The sequence below is a fragment of the Aptenodytes patagonicus genome, chromosome 4 (assembly GCF_965638725.1).
Source record: "Aptenodytes patagonicus chromosome 4, bAptPat1.pri.cur, whole genome shotgun sequence".
Taxonomy (NCBI): Eukaryota; Metazoa; Chordata; class Aves; order Sphenisciformes; family Spheniscidae; genus Aptenodytes; species Aptenodytes patagonicus.
In genome coordinates, this window is record NC_134952.1 from 32,179,835 (window position 1) to 32,200,510 (window position 20,676).

The window sequence follows — 20,676 nt, forward strand, 5'->3', positions numbered from 1 at the left end:
TCTTTACTTAGATGCATTATGGGTTCCCTGTTGTGTCTCAGCTATTACCTAAAGTGTGCGCGCATTAGTTCTTATGTTAACTACTCTGAAACAGAAAACAGCAGACACAGTATTCTCTCAATGTTACTGTTTGAGCTTTTTTCCCTTCATTCCAGCATGTTACAGCTAAAATATAACCTATACATCTGATTAACCTGCATATAGAACATTTAAAGACCTTTCCATCACACTAAAAATTCCTAGGATGCCAGATTCTGGGTTGTTGCTGATTCGTGTAAATGTAACAGTTTACAAAGATTAGTTTTTCTGAAAGCTTTCACATCACACTCTAAAATGAGCAAGGGAAAAAGAAAAGAAACAAAAAGAAGAAAAAACCCAGCTTCCTTAAATACAACTACTTCTATAAAACTACTGGTGATGCAGAGCCCTTTCACTGAAGGGAAGAAACAGCAAATTATTTTAACAGACATACCTCACTCTCATTCTTGCCTACTTTCTCTAGTAAGAGGACTGGAAAATTAATGGAATTATTTCTTACCAGGTTATTTTCTTCCAGTAATAGGTGAAGATCATCACTTTTCAACCAATCATTTTAACTTTAGTGAGTTATAGTGAAGAAAAGAAGGGGGAAAAAAGGATTACTCTTCCCCTCCCTCATAATCACTTTTCAGATTTCTGAAGTATGCTCAAGCAAGCCAAGAGGGGAAGGGAATTTCTTGCTATAATTTAAGAAACATCATAAAATTATTCATCATCAGTTAAGCTATAAGGAAAACATTTTTGTCATTAATTCAGCTGAGAAGCCCCTCCTTCACTGATAGAGACAATGATAAAAAAAAAAAAGAATCACAAAATCAAGCTTTTCTTAGAAAGACATCTCAAATACCTTAATTCACCAGATTTCCCCTTTCTCTATTAACACTTAACATGCTTAAAAAAAAAAAAGTATCTTAAAAAGTTTTAAAAAAACATACTTAAAAAATCTTGCTAATAGAAATTAGTATCTCTGAATTTTTTTTCTAAAAGCAAGTGAGCTAAACTGAGCAAGAAACTTGTATATGATAGGAAAATCTACACCATCAAGATTTATAGCAATCATAATAAATAAAAATAAGAGAAGAGAATAAAGTTACAAAGCATTTGTAATTAGTGGATTTTTTCTGCTGTGGAATCTTCAGCTAACTACTCACTAATCTTAAATCTATACCCTACAATCTCAACTACCACCATTCCTCCAAAAGAAAAGGAAATCTCAGCATTTCTATGAGTGCAAATACTTCTGATTACAACACTAGTGACAAAGTAAGGCTTAGGGGTTGATTCATCACAACTAATAGACTAATCAGACCATACTCATTTTGTTCAAAGTCGGTTACAAGTGAGATCCATTTCTAGCGACTCTTCCCCCCACACCCTGATTTAAGTTTCTATGCTCAATTAATAGTTTTACGAACTACCTCGTTACACTACAAGGCAAGGGCTAAGCTTATTCAGCCATGCTGGATGCTCATAACTTCAAGTAAATTTTCAAAAAATGAACGTTAAAACTATTAAAATTGAGATCATATAGGAGATGATCTATTCCAAGACATAAGGGACACATGCAGCCTCATATAAACAGGTGGCCTGAAAACACTAAGTGTTGCTGTGGAATCAATTATTCTCTTGCTCTTGTTATTGTAAAAATGATAAACATTTTATCACCCTATAAATGGCACTGGTTTAGTTGTTGTATTTTTAGCATAGAGACTACCATTAAAACTTAAAAATTGTTTATGAGGAAAGGCTCTAAGATCAAGCCCACTAAAAAGTGCTAAAAATGTCTGTAACAGGTTACTCCATTACCAGATTCTTTGGAACTAACTGCTTAATTAACAGAATAATTTAATTCTTAAGAATTAATCGTTTCTTAAGATGAATGTTGTTTTTTTCTTTAGTTCATTTTCTGTCACAAAATGTTTGCAGCTTCAATCAAATGGTAATTTTCTAAACAGCTAACGCTCTACAGCAAAAAGGATAGCATGAGCTATGCCTTCAAAGAATAACGCTCCTGCTCTATTATCATTAGCATCTAGACTGATGAAAAAGTAGTACACATTAGCAAAGCTGAGAAGCAAGACACTGAAGACACTTATCTTAGGTGTTGCCTACCTGCAACACTGTCACATGGTGATGGTGAAATAGAGCAGCAGACAGCTCCACAGGCATCATTTTAATAGTGTTTGGTACTACAAGAATAGAGGCTCCGCTTGTCAGAGCGATGAACAATTCAACCACCGACGGGTCGAATGTTAGAGGAGAAGCCAGGAATAGCATATCATCCTGTGTGATCTCAAATATGGATCTAAAATAAGAAAGCTAGGAATTACAAATCTGATGCGTGTCATTAAAAAAACTTCCAAACTGGAAGAGCAGCATCGAAGAAATGCGCTTTAGCAAAGCTAAGGTCTCAAGGGCTACTCTGAATAGACAGGCATATGCAGGCCAGACAATTTGAGCAAGAGCTCCTGCATCAAGACCGTAACTATTGATTAAACTAATGAGGTCCTTTACAAAGATATCCACCACATTACACACCAATACAGTACGTTGAAGGGCATATTTCAACTAATGGACGCTCATTTTTAAAAAAAAAAAAAAAAAAAAAAAAAAGAGAGAGAGAAAGAAAAAAGGTGGTATTTTCCATAATAGATTTTTTTAGAAGGAACTAAATGAAACAGAAAGAAACCTAGGTAGCCTAAAAAGGAATTAGGACTTTAAAACTACAGAACACACTAAATATAACTGTGAACGAATAATTAACTTTGTTATCTATTTCTTTTAAGCCGCAAGCCAGAATACAATACTTACAGCAACAGCATATTATTTGAAGTACACCCCTCAAAAATTCAGGTAAAGCACCATTTAAACATTAAAAATAACATTTAGAGAAACAAAATTTTACATGATGCTGTTTAGAAACAATAGAAACAAACACAAAGAAACCTGAAAAGGCAGGGAAGGAGGAAGAAGTGAAGCAGTGTTAGCAAAAACCCAATCTACATTCCTCTGAAGTATTAAAAAGACTCCCTAAATGTCAAATTTGTAAAAGTATTTAAAAGGAAAACTGGAAACCACACTTACTTAAGATGCTGAATATTTGGCACTATACATTTATGAGGCACTCTGACTATTTTGGGGATCCCTGTAGTTCCTGATGTATGCAGGACGTATGCTAAAGAGTATTTCTGGCCAACATCCACGTATCCTCCTTCTGATGTTTTTACTTTGGTTTGCTCTGGGCAAATGGTATATCCTGGCTGTGAGTTACCCATAGCTTTGAAAGGTTCATATTTACTTTTCACATCGTCTACTTCTGAATTTAAATCAGTGTTGCTCAAGCTCATTTGGAAGAGAGTTAAACCAATATGTTCTATTGTGGAAGAATTCTGGCAAAACCAACCAACATGGGACATCTGGAATTTCTGTAAAAGAAAATAAACAATTTACACAGCAGAACTCAGGATGCACTCTTATTGTTCTACTGTATGCAATGAAATATGAAACAGCGTTTCATACAAATAAGCTGTGATTCTTCATCCCTCTACTTTTGGAGGACACACATCAGACAGTTTTAAGCTCATGCATGTTTATATACTAAATATGAGTGAACACAGACCTTATAAATGAGAAATAATCAATTCTCTGAGCAAATAATGAAAAGAAAGAGAAAATATACAAAAGAATTCTGCAGAAGACAAAGAACTCTGAATTATAAGTAGGTGGTCCAATCTTGTCTATTCCCTTTGCAATGAGTGAGGGTGTAAGATTTGGGAGGAGTTGGACAAAAGGAAACCAAAGAATTAAATGCAGGAGTTATTTTCAACTACTGCAAAGATTTCCAACTTTCACCTTTGACATATGGAGAAACAAGCCTGGAAAAGCCTTCCAATGGAAGTGCCCAACAAGCCTGCCTGGACAATACTGCAATAGGAAAGTAGGCTTTTTTTTTTTTTTTTTTTTTTTTTTTTTTTTTTTTTAAGAAGAGGAGAAGCACTTTGTACTTCTAATTTTAAAGGTGTTCTTTTTCTGAATGAGAAAGACAACCTCTTGACATGAAGAAACAAAACACCACCATCCAAGCTTATTAAAACAGAATACAATCTAAATAGCTACACATTTCTAGATTGCCCTTTAATGCTTCCAGTAGAAGCCTGAACACTTACATTTATTTTGTCATTCTCAACAAGAATATACTGAAGATTGCTTTTCTTCATGAAGTAAGTGGATAACATTGGTGGTGCATCTGGATCAATAGGAGAATAGGCAGCTGGAACTTGAAGGATTCTAACAAGACAAAAATGTTTTAAACTTATTTTAAAAAATTAAGAAAATCCTCTTAAATTTCACTAACATTTCTTTTATACTTTTATAGTTCCCAGGGCCAGAAAATGTAGCCATAACATGACTTTCAAAGATTTTATTGGAAATGAAGTAGGAAGAAAATTATAATTAGTGTTGCCTTTTGGTATTTTACAGCAAGGAAAAAGATTAAAGCTAGATGAAAACATTCAACATTATTTCTGGCCATGCAGGTTGGTGATGACAAAGGTATCACTGACATCAACAGCACCACATTTTAAAAGCTTCTGCTATTGACTAGAAACAGAAATATAAGCTTTTCATTTATACATGTACAACGTGTAAACATATTAAAAAAAAACCACCGAAAGTCTCCACACTGAAAACACTTTCTGTTCTCACTAGTCTAAAGAATCCAGAAGAGAATCTGAGCACATACTGGAGATTTTTCCCTAATAAACAGAGGAACACCAAGTATCATTCTGCTCTCATCCACTGCGCTTTACATTGTAGTGCTCCCTCAACAATTGTTCACTCCAATCCCCCCCTCTAGTGGCTCCATTTGATAAAGACAAGCACTTGAATTTATTAATGCCACAAAAAGCCAAGATGAGTAAGTGGCAGCTAAAATATGAACGGTTCCCATAAATCTTCACATTTGTTCTAAGGCTGGGTTCCCACGTACAATTAGTTATATTTCGTCTTCGTGCAAGTGATTTATCACTGCAGTAAGACGAGATCCAGAACGAAGACTTGGAAACCGCAGCATTCTGAGTACTCAAATAGCCACTGGTATCAGTAAGCACTTAAGCCTGCCCTGCATCCTACACAGCAGTTAATTACTCAGCAACGATAGCCATAAGGATCAAAACGCCCCGGTAGTTACCAGTCACACAGCAAAAGAAAACTGTGTTGCTCCTCAGTTCATTGGAACACAGGATAAATCAGGTTGGAAGGGACCTCAGGATGCCTAGTCCAGCCTCCTGCTCAAGCAGGGCCAGCTGTGACACCAGACCAGGTTGTTCAGGACTTTATCCAGTCAGGTCTTTAAAGCCTCCAGGGATGGTGCCTGCACAATATATCTGGGCAACCTGCTCCACTGCTGGACTGGGGGAAAAGTGTTTCTGGATGAGCGAGAAAGTTCCTTAGCGCTTCTGGAAGGTTTACGATTACAGCATTTGCTCACACACTTCACTGAAATCTTTCTAGTTAACCGTCATACATCTTCTTGCACTATTATGTATTTTAGGTGCAGTGTGACAATAGGAAAATACCGACACAGATCATCCCACTAAGAAGCACAACCACTGCTGTATATCAGCTGAAGAAAATAAGCTTGCGATGCTGGGATTCTATATTACGTCATAAATGCAATGGATATAAAAGATACATATATAAAGGATACAACATTAGAATTCATCAGCAGAAGTAGGATTTTTTAAATTGCTGAATTATCGAGTGTTGAGATGACAAACATTTCAATTTCCTAGCCATTAAATAATCAATGTCACTCTAGTGCTGCACTGCTCATTACTTTTTTCTACAATATTTGTAACGGAGCTGTAACTGTATACTCAATTAGCTTAAAGCATGAAATTTATTTTCAACGCATCTTTTTTTGCTAGCAAGACAAGATTACATTGAAAAACCTGCATACTCATTGTATTCTGTTAGATCAGCTCCATTTTTAAACACACACAACAAAGACACTAGTCATTAATTTTTTATATCTCTATAAATATGCTTAATCATACGCTTTTTAAAAAATGGATATAGTTACATACACTTCAGATCAATGAACTTAAGATTCAAAAAAACTTTAGCAGTGGCTTTTCAAAAGATGATAATACTGCCATCTTTTTTCTTAAAGAATGCAAGACTCCAGTGCCTCTTGACTGCACTACTACTGTATTACTGCATTTTTGTTGTTATTACAAATATAAACAAACTGAAAATTTGTTTTAATAGAGATGACCCTTAAAAAACCAAAACAGAACGCAAGCATTCAAACCATTACCCTAAGATCCAAGACGGTAAGTTTATTCCTGGATAGCAGTAAAGGCCTATTTCACATTTTCTTTGCTGATCACAGTGCTTTTGAAGGAAAGCTGTTAATTCCATGGCAAGCTTAACCACCGTCGCATATGTGTAGAACGTTGGAGGTTTGTCGTTGCATTCATCAAACCAAACTGCTTTTCTATCAGAGTACAGGCTAGCCGCCTGATTCACCATTTCCTGAAGAGTCATCTCAGCTGCATATCTTCAATCCCCCTGAAAGATTAACAAACCAGACTGCATTGTCACCTCCTAACTTTTAATATTTTAGTCAAATTATATAAGCACACAAAAGACTACCAGGTAGGAAGAAAGGTACTTGGCAGAAAACACACAGCTTCACCACACCTTATATTGCACAAGTGCAAAGATTAATACTTTTATCGTTTACCGTGGGGTCTCATCCTAGGGCCCAGGATACAGTAATTCACTAAGATTTCATCGCACAGAGGTAGTTTGTTCCTCACCATTACACCTTTGCTTTTAAAGCTAGGCCCAACTGAATCAATAACTTTTTAAACACAACTTAACTAATAATTTTCTTTTTAACATAATTGTGAAATACGAATCTTTCCTTTGCAAGCAGAAAACCCAACGCGTCGACTGCCAAGGCTTTTAGGGCACTGCTCATGCTGGTGCACATCTCTGCCCAGCCGGGCCCTCCCGTCACGCCCGTACCGGACGACCGAGCCGCGGCCCGGAAGGCCCCGGGCGAAGGCCCCCCCCTCTCGCCTCCGCCGCGCCAGGGTCAGGGTCAGGCGCCTCCACACCCCCGCCACGCTCAAAGCCCCCCGTTTCCACAGGCGGCCTGGCCGCTCCCGGCGCGGGTGGCTGCGCCACGAGCACCGCGGGACCTCTCCGGGACAGACGCCGTCAGCGCGGCCCCGCCCACCGCTGCCGCTGGCCCCAACGGCCGGTGCTCGGGGCAACGGCCACGCCGCCCGGGTCCCCCACCTGAGGCAGCGCCGAGCAGCACCTCCCAGCGCCCTCCTTCTCGCCGTCGCCACCTAGCAACAGAAGGTCAACGCTTCTGATTGGCGGGACAGTGTCAGTCCTGCCCGACTCTGCAGTAACGCAGCGCTCTCATTGGCCGATGGCCGTCGCGCTCTTTGGGCACCCCGCAAGCTGCGCCCCGTCCCCCGGTGGCCTGCGTGGGGCGGCGCCATTTTTTCCTGAGGGTGAGAGGAACAGCGAGTGTGCCAGAGCCCTCCCAGCCCTCCCCAGCTCCCCGGCAACTCTTCTTCAGACACGAAAAAGAGGCTAAAACAAACGCAGGGGGCCGGGGTGAAGGGCAAGGGTCCCCCTCCTCCCCCCACAGTTCACTCGTCTCTGTCCCCGTGTCCCCCCGCCCCCAGGAGGTGGTACGGGCCTCCCTGCCGTGCTATCGCCGTTGGGCCGGGGCAAGTACGTCATTTCCGGGGGAACGGGGTGGGTCAGCGGAGGCGGTGGGGGCGGGCGTCAGCGCTTGGCTCCTCGGCCGAGCGGCGGCGGTGGGGAGGGGGGCCCGGAGCAGCCCCTGCCGGGCTCCCGGCGGGGCGACCGGGGCGCGCTTCCCTCTCGGCTGGGTGTTAGAGGCGCCAGCGGGGAGCGAGGGTGACGGGCAGGGGAGCCGGCGGTGGGAGGGGGCACCGGTAGCGCAGCACGGGCTGCGTGAGGGAGAGGAGGGTGTAATGCAAGACACGAAGTGACGTGCTCCAGCTTCCAGGGCGCTTTCAAGGCGGCTGTATTCAAGAAACCGTCGATGCGTAGCGCCGGCGAGTGCAGTGAAGGGAGAGAGAACAGAAGACCAGTGCATAACCGTTTTTTAATGTTGCGCATGGGAGAAGTTAGACATTAGCTTTCTACTGTTTTGTCACATTTTGTAAATGATAATTTGGCACAGTTGAGCATTGGTAATACAGCAGAAACGGTTTCACAGTAGGGCATTAAAATAATACAAATAGCGACACCTAAAACCAGGGGCGTTTTCTCCCTCAGCATGCTCACTGCATGCGTGTGTCCGCTGTTACGTCATTAAAAAAAGGCCTGGTAACCTGAAGCACAAATTCAGCTGTCGGAGAATAAAATGACACTTGAAAAGTATCTCCCCTTTAACTTAAGGTTTTGAAAAATACGTACTAAAGGTTAGGCACGGAGCGTGTCTAAAAACTACAGTGCTTACAGTAGCAGACCCTGTAATTCCACATGCATAACACGGAGGGAAAAAAGGCATTAGGACTCATTTTACTGAAATCAAGAACTATGCCACCTAATGCTCAAATCACATTTAAGCAATTATTACCAGACTTCAAAAATACCAGTTTTGTTGAAAACAGGTTAAAAGAGTATTTGCACAAGCTTCATTTACAGTCCGTTCTATAGACAATTTCAGATAAAGCGATAGACTTCTGCTTGCAACCACTGTGCACCTAAGTTTTTCTCTCAAGTAGAAAGGGCTCCTCACACGTATCTATAACCTAAGAGCTTGACTTATCCCTTCTTTTAAAAATGATTGCTTTTTTTGAGGGCAGGAAAGAAGAAAGGTAAAAAATGTTAATGACAGTTTTTCTGTTTTCTCACACTCCTCCTTGGTTAATATGGAAGAGGGGGCGGTCAGAGTGACTCCACCCTGTTCTGTTTTTGCTCAGTTTACTGTCCAGGTGAACTGTTACGGTTCTGTTAAAAAACCAACCAAACCTGCTAATTAGACAGAAGAGATCCACATGCATCCCCAATAGGCAGATCTGGGCTTTGGTGAAGAACACGCAGTAAGAGCCCAATGCTCATGAGAATCTAGGTTCTCCCATAGGCTGGACTGCAAGCAGGTTCCGATTCCACTGCACGAGGCACAGTCTTGACTTCAGTACATGTATTTACATGCTTTCTTGAATCGGGACTTCTGTTTTGTGATTGTCTATCCGGCACAATTGCTACAAATCCCATGTAAGAAAGCTCCCTTTTGCATTTAATCACCAGTGCTGTAATTCTCAACTATGTGGAGGATATATGTGGGGAAGGAAGAAGCTCTTAAACTTTTCTATTTATTTAACAGTGTCACAAACAATTATAAGGCCAAAATACACAATATTAAATAGAAAATTAAAATTAAGTTGCTGGTATTCAGTGAAAAAACCTGAGGTATACAAAATATTTTTACAATTGTGCGTAAATTTGCAATAGTTTTCGAAAGGTGCTTTTCCATTTTCAGCTAGTGGTTCATTGTCCAAGTGATCTTCATGTATACAAGTAACTGTAATTGTGACCAATTAAAAAATACAATGTATTCAATAGCTAGTGGTTCTTCAGAACTCTTTTTTTTAAAAAAAAAACATTACATTTATTGTAACAGCAGCAATGTGGCAAAATAAGACTATACCCAAAACAACTCCTAATTTTCAGTTCATACATTGTATTTACTGTTACGAATGAAAAGTGAGTTTATTTTTCAGTTTACTTTGGATGTTGACATATGAAAAGCACACGGAACATTAGCTCAGACTTCAGAAATTGTCAGGACTTATCCTGGAGAAAACAAGATGTAAAACAGAAAAAAAAATGGCAGTGCCAAGTATTTTTTCTCCTTCCACATCCTATTGGCAACTGATAAAAGCACACAAAGATAATGTAATTACACTGGACTTCAAAAAAAGAATTTTAAAGTTATAAAACTAGAGGGCTTTTGGCTGAGCATTTCCCTGAGTCTTCATTTTTTAAAATCATATGTTAGACATGACGTTCATAGAATCTGTTACAAAGGGCTTGATTAATAAAGGCTGTTTAGCTAGATATGCAAAAGTTAGGTACTTCTATTCTTAAAAAGCCTAAGCAAGAACTGCCGAGGAAGCACTTTGATTCTTCAGAATCTGGTATTTTTCCTAAGGAGAGAAGCAAACTTCACGTACTTTTTTGCATTAGGACTATGACACCACACGATTCATGATCTGTACTTTGCGAACAAGTCTAACAGGGATATCTTTCGGGGCAAGACCAAAACAAAAAACTCTGGGACCGCTACATAATTAAAAAGACTTTGGTTTTTATAATATTTCGTGAGAAAATAGAAGGCACAACTGTGCATCAAAACTATATGATTTTGTATTTTAATCTGCTTACATTGTTTTCATCAGCAGGTCGGACTTTCTGTAAGTCTGTACTGTAAAGATGTATTTTAGTAACAGTAATTGTAATAAGCTTTCCGTATTACCTAAATATAAGAAGATGATTAGCAAGAAGGCATCTTTGAAAAAGGTACATTTGACAAGAGATGGACTGGTGTCCATCCACTAAAAATTCACCATTCTAGCTCTACGGGATACTCTCCGGTGAGACACGCTGTGCAATGACCAATCTTTCCAACACGCGATTTCTGGGTTTTAAGGCTGTTCTCATTCTCTTGTCTTGCTCTGATGCTTTCTTGCACGGACGATACCAGCCCTTCCACAGAAAGATAGACAACGCTGTCTGCCCCTAGGGGAAATGAAGAATTCATCAGTTAAAGCTGCAATGTTGTACGAAATGCAATGCTCTCTGGAAATGCAGTCGCATTATTGTATGGAGGTGGATCGCCTTACCTAAAGAGAATGGATATGAAAAATTATCAGACCATAATAAGCCTTGCCCTTTTCAAATTCTTTGTGCGGGGAGCAGACTCACCGAAATCTAGAAAGAAGGTTCTGAGTTGGGAACAAATATGTCACACATACTGCAAAAATAGAAACAAAATCCAGAGTGTGTATTAAGACTCCCTAAACTCCCTATAGTTTCCCAGAGTTACCCTGTAGTTCGGGTCTGGAAGCAGATGGGTGCGTGGCTGGTGCTTCCCAAACTGCGCACCTAGGACTACAAACCCTTACTGGCACTTAGAGGAGGGGAAGACCATCGTGTTAAAAAAAAATTCAGTATGCAGTTCATGCAAATGTTCTAGCAGTAGGAAAGCTTGATAGCCTTTTCACATCATTAGACTTCTATCGTTTGCACTCATTATTTTGTGAATAATACTTAAAAATGAGATCCTACAAACCTGAAATATTTCAACATGCCTTCACAATAATTTTGGGGAAAAGAATTCATTGCAATATTAGACAGTGAGAGTAAGTATTTAACACAGGAAATCCGAGTTTACAGTTTCCTAACTGTAACCACAGCTATGTTCTTAAACCATTTTTAAAAATATTTTGCAGCACAATAGGCCATATATAGCAGATCTCACTCACAAGCCTTCACATGACTTCTGTTGCTGATATCCTGATGAAGAGCACGTTATTTACCACATCACAAGCAACATAAGCTGTTGGTTCTTCTTTTGTTCTGCTGCAAACATGACTCATTCTAGAGATTTGAGAATGTATTTAACGTTCTTTGATTAGTTGCAAATGTAATTTCTTTCAAAGTGAAATATAAAATGCAGTTAAAATTATTTACATAAATATAAATTTGTAGAAAAATCAGTGGGTGTTTACAAATTCCCAACATATTTTTATTAATATCTCATGAAAGTGAAACTACATTAGCTTTTCATTACAGGACAGATTTTCACCACATATTTTCTTCCTGGTATTTTGCCTACAGTAGCTCCTTGTTGTAAAGACTTTCCCAGAAGGAGCTCTAAGTATTGGAAAGCTGTGTTGTAACTTACCATTATGCAATTATTCTAATGCCTTCTATTGTTCGGAGAAACATAATTCACTCACTGTGCTAAAAAAAAGTGTGTAACTAAATTGGTTTGATCTGTAGGGTACTCACAATGCAGAAATTTAGTGTATCAACCTTATGATTTTTTAGTCAGTTTTGCCACTGTTGCCTTGATGTGTTGTCCTTTATTTTGATGTAGACAATAAAACACCTACAGGTAAAATCTCTCTCTCAAAAAAAAGAAAAAGAAAAAAAAAAGAGAAAGAAAAAGAAAAGTAGCATTTACCTATATAGTTTGCAAGATCATGAAATTCAGGTCTGTTGGCAATGAGTTCTTCTTTAGTTGGAATGTTTATTCCCATGTAACAAGGAAATCTTATGGGAGGTGAAGCCACACGGATGTGCACCTGAATAAAAACAGTTTCAAAACAGAGCGCTATGAGGTAAAGGTCAGCAGATCATAACAGCAAAGTCCTAGTTCTGCAAAATAATCATGAAGAACAGAACACAGCACTACTCAGAAGTCATGGAAGGGTTAAAAGTAAGATAAAGGGGTTTTTAGGTGCCAACACAGCAGGAGAGAGAAAGACAGTTTTAGAATTTATTTTTACAATATTTCCTAATGTTATTAAAAGGTTCCATCCCGATTTTGCTTTTCTTTTATGGCGTTCAATCCTTGATGCACATTTCAGTTTACAAAGTCAAATATGACACAGAACATGTTTTCTCCAGTGACAGACTTGCACATTCTGTTTCAATTAAAAAATATTAATCAATTAAAAAATTTGTGCTCTGGTGACTTAAGGCACGTGCCTCGTTACTGCAGTATGTGGTTGTACTTAATGCAGTACCACAAGTCGCACATATGTCAGGAATACCACACCGATACTTGATTTCCTGATTTTACCTAATCTGTTTTCCATTCTCTCTTTATTTGCCAGATAGTGCTTTATAAACGGAGACCTGTTCCTCCCCCTTTAATGTCCCAAAAATCAGTCACACAAAAGAAAGTTCTCAACCTATCTGCACAATAAATATGCACTAGCCATTGTTTTTTTGCACATTTGCTCTTTTAAATAAGGAAACAACGTACAATGCAAATGAAGAACAAGCCCCTGTGCTTTACCCTCCCATCAATCTTCTGTTCACATCTGTGTTGTACTGACTGAAAATTAACTTACCTCCTTGGCTCCTGATTCTCTCAGTAGTTTTATTATGGGTGAAATGGTATTGCCCCTCACAATTGAATCATCAATGATAACAACTCGCTTGCCTTTAAAATTATCAGACAGAACGCCAAACTTCTTTGCAACACCAAGTTGCCGTAACCTCATATTTGGCTGGATAAACGTTCTTCCTACATATCGGTTTTTACAGAGTACTTCAACATATGGGAGCCCGCACTGTAAACAGGAGACAATTAAACAGAATTAATATCTATTAACTGGTTATTCTCACTTACTGTTTTTTAAAGCAATCTTAGGACTTAGTATGACTTCACAGTAACGAAAGAACTTTGAAATACCTTAATATAGTGGAATAATGACAGAAAAAAAAAAGTGTGGATGACTCAATAGGAGTACCCAGCGTACTCAAGATACAAAGCATTATCAATACAAAACTCTAATGGCCCGGACCATAATACCCCATTACAAAAAGAGTAAATATGCATGGGAGAAGAAAGGCAAGTTAACATATACCTTTTGAGCATAACCAAGAGCTGCTGGGGTTGCAGACTCTGGAACAGTGCTGACCAGGTCTGCTTCCACGGGTGCTTCAATTGCAAGCTGCTGCCCGCACCTTCTCCTGACTGAATACACCATCTGACCTAAGAACAGCAAGAGGTGTTTTTCCTGGTATGCATAATTCAGATTTCCTCTCAGTTTGCTGTACAAATTTCTGTGGCAAGTTGCAGGCATAGAAGTCAGTGAGAAAAGCGCCAGAACTAGTAAGCAGTCACTCACATATGTCATTTTTTATTTCCTTCCATAATGTCATATTCTTACATTCACATCCCTATTGCTACACAGAGAATTAAAATCCAGTTTGCCCTAATCGGGTAACTGAAGGTCCTGTGGATGTTACAAAATCTATTTAGAGGAGGAAAGAAGCAGAAATTATGCCTGCCTGTTCATAACCTGCATATTCTATTTTTAGGCTGGTTTCTCCAGCAGACGAAGTTTGTGCAATCCTGCTGTCTGCCTCTGCCCGCTTATTAACTTTGAATCAGTTGGCAAAATTCATCCCAAATTTAGTAAGGGGATAAGAGGCCTCAGAAGCTTCTAAGGTCCTAAAAATTTGCAACATGGGAGGGAACTGGAGGCATTGTGGTGAGATGAGGCACAGCAAAGGGTACAGCAGCAGTACTAAAGAATGTAAGAAGTGAGGATACTGAAGGGTAAGAGGATCATGAAAAAAAGGGATGTGGGGTGAAACTGGCTTTGTGAAGGTGGGGAACTGTATAGGATCAACAGATGGCATGGCCGTAGAAAGCAAAGAAGAGCTTGTTTGTTAGGTATGAGAGTCCTGGCTAATGTCTTGTCACCGAGACAATTTTTGAGGGCTTCTACTGAAATAATAAAAGCATTAGACTGAGAACCCCAAGTACTTAGATAATGCATAGATTTACAAGTTGTATTAAAAGCATCTTCCTGAAATAACCCTTTCTTGCAAAGAAAACACTAAGATAAAGTTGTTTTGCAGATCCTAGTTCATAAGTCTAATTTTTAAAAAGTTTTCCAAGAACCAGTAAAGTTCCTTTCTTAAGTCTCTCACTTTTAAGGGTTATTTCCTCTACCTTAATCACGTTTGTGGCTCTTTTCATCCCTTCCATAGGACTACACAGGCAGCCTGATGGAGGCCATACGCACAGCCAGGAACGGGAAGGTGATGTTACATGCTCCTCCTGATGAGTTTCATGTCCTCAAGAACTGTGCCAACCCATTCTGTCCCAGCCCTGCTCTGCAAGCTCACATTCAGTGGTACCCTACCATGATCCCAGATCCTTTCCAGAGTCGTCGTTCTCCAGGATAACATATCCCACTGTTTAGGGAGGAGCTTTGTACATTACATCTTCTTACCTTCAAAAATACTGTCTGGTCTTGCAAAATAAACATATTCAAAGATGCAGAATGCTGACGGATCTCCTTCAGGTCTTGGTACAACATCCAGTGTCTGGACATCATATCTGGATATTTTCACAATCTCTCCAGGAAGGACCTCACGATAGTACCTTGAAAGAGAAATACATAGCATTTAGAAATGTCCTGAACCTGGATGATAGTTTTGAAATATAAACAAGATTCAACTGACAGGAAAAAATGCTTTTGAACATCCTGACATGACAATTTGCTTCTATCTTAGGATTTGACCTGGAGTGTTTTAGGACCAACATGCTAGGACAACTGACCCTTACTATAACAGTCTGAATTAATACCCCAAAGCAGTAAATTAATACTTAGTACCAGAGAATTAAGGTATTCTTCCTATCTATGAGACATACCATAGTCAGTCTAGTACAGGCTTAATTGAGATTACCTACAGAGACAGGGTAGAAGTTACATCAAAAGAACCCAGAACACCACACCTACAATAAAACACTGCAGAATGGAATAAAAGACCTCTAAAGTGCAGTCACGTTGCTTCCTGATTTTGCTTTACATTTCTTTTTATTCAGTAGTTGTGTTCTTAATGCAATTTTTCACAGTTTTTTATTTGAAGAGGACCCAACTTTATTAGTCTAGTCCCCAAACGCACATTTTTAGTGTCTGATTAGGAAATTAAATATGCTTCCTCATAATCTTTCTTACTTTAATTATGTTCTAGTTCACAATTGCCTTCCACTCCAAATTTCTAAAGGTCAATTCGCAGTCTCCCAAAGAGCCTCTTACCCTTCTCTTTTTGTCCAGAGAAAGTATCACACCTTCCTTTTCAGAGTATCTTAGCTAGAGAGGTAACGTGAATGTCATCTCATGTTTTGGCTCTGATGGGTGTTTGCACGGATGGAAACAGTTTCAGGTGCCCATCATTTTTTTCAAATGAGACTGGCTCGTCAGACAGCATATGCTACAGCTCAGGTTAGTCCAGCCTGTGAGCTACCAATGTAACCTTTCTGTAGCTGAGGAATTATTTTGTAATACAATGATTCTGCTGCAAACGAGGCTAAAATTAAGAAGTTATATGGATAACCAGGTTTAATGCAACAAGTAAGAGGCATTTACTTTACAACAGTAAAGTCGTCTTTTCTGTTACTTTCTGAACACGTAATTCTTCTTTTACATTAATCTGTTCAAGAAAATAAACTGGCAAAAAACAGGACTGGCAAAAAAAACCCCTCCAAACAGCCCAACAAACTAATCTTTGATGTCTTTCATGTTGTTATAGGTTATGACATTTGACAATTTGAGGTTTAATGTTTAATCGCTGCCTGAGGAGAGCTTTCAGATAAAGTGAGAATCAGGGCACTTACTCTGCACCGATAGACAAAAAGCTACAGGATTCAGAAGAGACTACCCATCCTTCTGTTTCACTGTTATCTTTTCCTGAAATGAAAGATTTCAGTTAGAATCCACAATTCCTGTTAGCATTACCCCCCCAAATGCATTTCTACTGCAGTATCTGGCTTGCTATGGTTTGGGTTGCCAAGTGCACAATTAAAGACGGTTGTAATTTCTAACTAAAAGGTATAGCATTCCAAAGGTGCTGCAATATTATTTAAAAAACCCAAAAACGTAAAACATCATAAACCTGTTCTAGGCAGAAGTGGAAGTAAGAGCATGATATTCACAATTCATGAAGAGAGACAATTCAGATAACTACCTTTGTTATCTCTGCACTATTTCAAACTTTCCCAATTCTAGTTCAGTGACTTCAGATGTACATAATTACTTTTGTTCACACAAGAAACTCCTTATTTTTCCTATGCTAAATGCGTTGATAGATAGATCCTTTTGATTACAACGGATGCTGGATTAACTCCAATAAGGAGAGTTTTCAGAGACAGGTACAGGAAAGATCGAATTGTGTAACATTGGGTAGGAATGTTTATATGCTTTAAAAAAATCTTGATAGTTTTTCTTGTGGTTAAAATTACCAAGTTTTGTGAAGATATGGAAGCATTTACTACTTTGCCTTTGAATTATTTTATTTTTTATACAAATGAACAGATTTTAATCTCACTTCATGGAAAATGTTGATTTGCAGGCTAAACAGGAACACAAAGAATTTTTCCTGTAAGTTGATGTATAGTGTTCCATTACTATACTACGTGTGACTGGGAGTGCTTGGAATTTAGCAATACATTGCCAGTAATCCAGCACTTTTCGACCACCTTACTAGAGGAGAAAGGAAGAAACCAGACTTGTTTCTGGACTGGACACAGTCCTGAGCAACTGGGTCTAGGTGGCCCTGCTTGAGCAGGGGATTTGGGCCAGATGACCTCCAGAGGTCCCTTCCAACCTCAACCCTTCTGTGATTCCGTTCATCCCTGCTTTTTGTTTAGGTGATGAGATGTTAATTAAATTTTGACAAATATTCTATTACAGTTGGGGTGCCTAATTCTGACACTGCCATCAGGCAACTAGAATTCCCTTTTCCTGGGAACAGAAAAGATGTTTGTAGATTTCCTACAAATTATTTTTTCCTTACCAACATTTTTTTCGTTTTGAATTTTCAAAACTGACTTTTGCATCACACATTCCTACTTGCACCTCAGTGAGTGTAGCTTTAATTATTTGTATCAGTGATTTCAGGCACAAACTATATATATACATATATATATGTGTATATGTATATGAATATATATGTATGGTTTACCTTTTCCATTCATGTCCCCTACTGGAATAAGGCGACCAATGCAGAGTGGGCGATTCCCATACGGATCACGTACTGCATAGATTATGTCTTTATGCATAATTAGCAATGAATATGAAGTTGGAGTTTCATTCATTAAATTTTTTATTCTGAAATGAGACATAGATGAACATAATCGTGTGTCACATAAACGGCTGTGTGCATTTACAGCTGCATATCATGCCAAGATTAGATTGCTGTTCTTGATTCTGAAACCCATCCTCCTCACCTTGCTACCCAGTCGGCTGTATCGTCATTTTCTAGAGGAGGTGTGAAAGCCAGCAGCTGCGTGATCAGTTCACTGTCAGAACTGGTCGACAGTCCTACACCATGCCGCATAAGCTTTTGAGACACAAAACAAAAGTTACCAACATTAAAAAAAAATCCCACATTAACACTACTCAGATGTTAATCTAACACCACCTTTGTCCAATGAACAAATGTTTTAAAACATATCAGTGCTTCAGGTGATCAGATCATAATAACGTCAAATTTCTTCCAACAAACCAAATATGTAAAAAGAGCTGGTACAACCATCTATGCCTGGTACTACATTTCTCCCTTTGCATCTCATTCCTTTGCTCCACATGCAACCAAAATTAATACCACCAATATTCAGGGCATAAATTCACGTTTGAGCCATTTAATCAGCTTTCTGCTTCTGCTTGCTCTGGGAAGAGAGGTAAAATATACAAGGGAAAATATGAAATTACCTATAGCAGATACAGAAAGAGATATCAAGGCAGAATGGTGGTTTAGGCACAAAGCAACAACAAAAAAAAAAAGAGGTGTGAAAGGAAGCAGAGTGGGATTCAAAAACTGAAATCCCACAACTCAAAGTTTGCTAGACATGGTCAGTCAAATTGTTCTGTCTTGGCGTATTTATGCTTCTAAGGGAGAAGAGAATCTGCAGTGTATCTAGCCAACTATTACAACCCATTCAATGTTGTATGCATTACAGTTCCTACTTTTTATCTTTAGAAATCATTTTACATCTCATGTGACTCATGAGAATCAAGAGATTCTCCACTCTCCATCTACATTTCCTCAACACTGTTTTTTTCTCCCATCCATTCATACACTTGTGGCTCTGATTAAAGACGGACTAGGTTCCTTTGGGCACGCCATACATTTGCCTCACTTCAACGCAAGAGTATGTCCTCTCACTTTTGGATGGGACATATCATAGAAGAGATTTCACAATGAAACATCTCCTAAATTTTAATTTGGTTCTTTAACACGTACCCTTCTAGCCACACACTATAAAATGTAGCATTTGTTGGTTTATGTCCTGACAGTGCTCATGATTAATTTTGCAAGCCAGAAATAGAAATAAAGACAATATTCCAAACCAGACATTTCGTATTACAATGCATAAGCATAAGATTTGCTCCTTCTATCAGCCACCACAAAGGAGCAGAGCTTCAAGCCAAGCTACCTTTTGTTATGGTTGAGTTAGTTTTCTCACTTGATCAATAGGAATGTGACCATCAGTCTAAAGGATTGGTGAATTATCCCCTGTGACAGTTACAAATGCCTCCCCTCCCCAGGATTTTTTTCCCCCAAAATGATCTATTTTGATTATGGGGCTCTTTCACTACCCCAAGCAGTCTGGTATTAAGGAAAAGTCATAGCAAACTTATTGCTCATTGCTGCCTCATACTCAGAAAGAAACGATGCCAGAGCCTCCCAAAGGAGATACTAACCTTCCTCCTGAGTCGTACAGCGTTTGTTAGCTCCCCGTTGTGTGCCACAGCAATCTTCCCATGAAGAGTCTCCACGACAAAAGGCTGGCAGTTCTGCAGCTCAGAAATTCCCGAGGTGGAGTACCTCGTGTGCCCAATACCGAGGTTTGAAACGTACAGCTTCTTCAGGCTGTCTGCGTTGAAGACGTGATTTATAAGACCCATTCCCTTCGGAAGAAAAAGAAAAAAAAGTTCTGTTTGGTTTTGTTTTCCTGGCAACTTCCTCATTTCTCCTTCTGTTTGTTTTTGGTACAGCATTAATGCAAGCAACTTTAAGAGAAAGGCAAATAACCTGAAAGACATGGGAAAGAAAGAAGCTGAGTAGGTGTCACAGTGATATATCAGATCCCATTACTCCTGTTTTTAAATAAAGCAATATACTTTTTTGTGCTGAGGGTTTTCATGGAACAGAAAACCACTACCAAACTGTTGTATTGTTTAAAAACACCAGAAAAAAGACTGCCAGAAGACAGGCAAAGAAGAAAAAAGTTGTGAGAAGGAAATTCTGTGTAGAGAATACCTTTTACAAGTTAGCAGTATATTGGATTTACTTTTATACTGGGTCCATGATAATGTTTATTCGATTCCACTGTCATTCTAGCCAATGTCAGAAGCAAAGCTTTTTTCAAGAGGTTTTATTGTTTACTTAAAACAAACTTTTCATATAGCCAGGTTGCCTTCTATCTAAAGCAGAAATGAATCAAAGCTTTATTAGTCAGGCGTCAGGAGCTTCTTTTGGCAACAAGCACTGTGTGGAGACAATTTAGCAGCAGGAATAGTCTGAAAAAACTGCACAGAGAGTAGAAATTAAGACCGGATTCCAGGCCCTCCTACAAAGACCTGCTTCTGCCGCCACCTGTGGAAAATATTTACATCTTTCTATGCTCGGTTTCCCTATCATGCGTGGTAATTGTGATATACATGATAGCACACATGATAATACTCCTCTAGGATCTTCAAAGATACACGGGAGAGGTCTGAAGCTGTGAATGGTTCATGACCTGTGCTGTAGGTACAAGAGAGTGGGATGGGACAGGAAGGACAGAAATTGGTTGAACTGTTTTCAGAGCTCAAC

At 39.1% G+C, this 20,676-nt stretch overlaps 2 protein-coding genes across 8 annotated transcripts in view; both read right to left on the reverse strand.

Moving 5' to 3' along the window:
- Positions 1 to 7,396, reverse strand: part of AASDH (aminoadipate-semialdehyde dehydrogenase) — a 20,751-nt gene extending 13,355 nt beyond the window's left edge. For 3 of the 7 annotated variants that reach the window (XR_012995173.1, XM_076336294.1, XM_076336300.1), the window contains exons 1-5: positions 7,351 to 7,396; positions 6,359 to 6,612; positions 4,206 to 4,326; positions 3,124 to 3,464; positions 2,152 to 2,344 (exon numbers count right to left, since the gene is read on the reverse strand). Coding sequence is in view for 6 of the 7 variants with exons in the window: in XM_076336294.1 (XP_076192409.1) it covers positions 2,152 to 2,344; positions 3,124 to 3,464; positions 4,206 to 4,326; positions 6,359 to 6,588 (885 nt within the window). In the remaining variant the exon portion in view is untranslated. Of the gene's footprint in view, positions 1 to 2,151; positions 2,345 to 3,123; positions 3,465 to 4,205; positions 4,327 to 5,227; positions 7,114 to 7,350 lie in introns of those variants that run through there. The other 4 variants (XM_076336296.1, XM_076336295.1, XM_076336297.1 and 1 more) reach the window with 4 other exon arrangements.
- Positions 7,178 to 19,766, reverse strand: PPAT (phosphoribosyl pyrophosphate amidotransferase). Its single transcript, XM_076337526.1, has 10 exons — positions 19,563 to 19,766; positions 18,086 to 18,198; positions 17,821 to 17,966; positions 16,475 to 16,547; positions 15,087 to 15,238; positions 13,707 to 13,834; positions 13,188 to 13,409; positions 12,293 to 12,413; positions 10,671 to 10,842; positions 7,178 to 7,403 (listed from the first exon to the last, which is right to left on the reverse strand). Exons 1-10 carry the CDS (start codon positions 19,764 to 19,766, stop codon positions 7,178 to 7,180), a joined length of 1,557 nt encoding a protein of 518 aa, XP_076193641.1.
- Between the last annotated feature and the right edge of the window lie 910 nt (positions 19,767 to 20,676).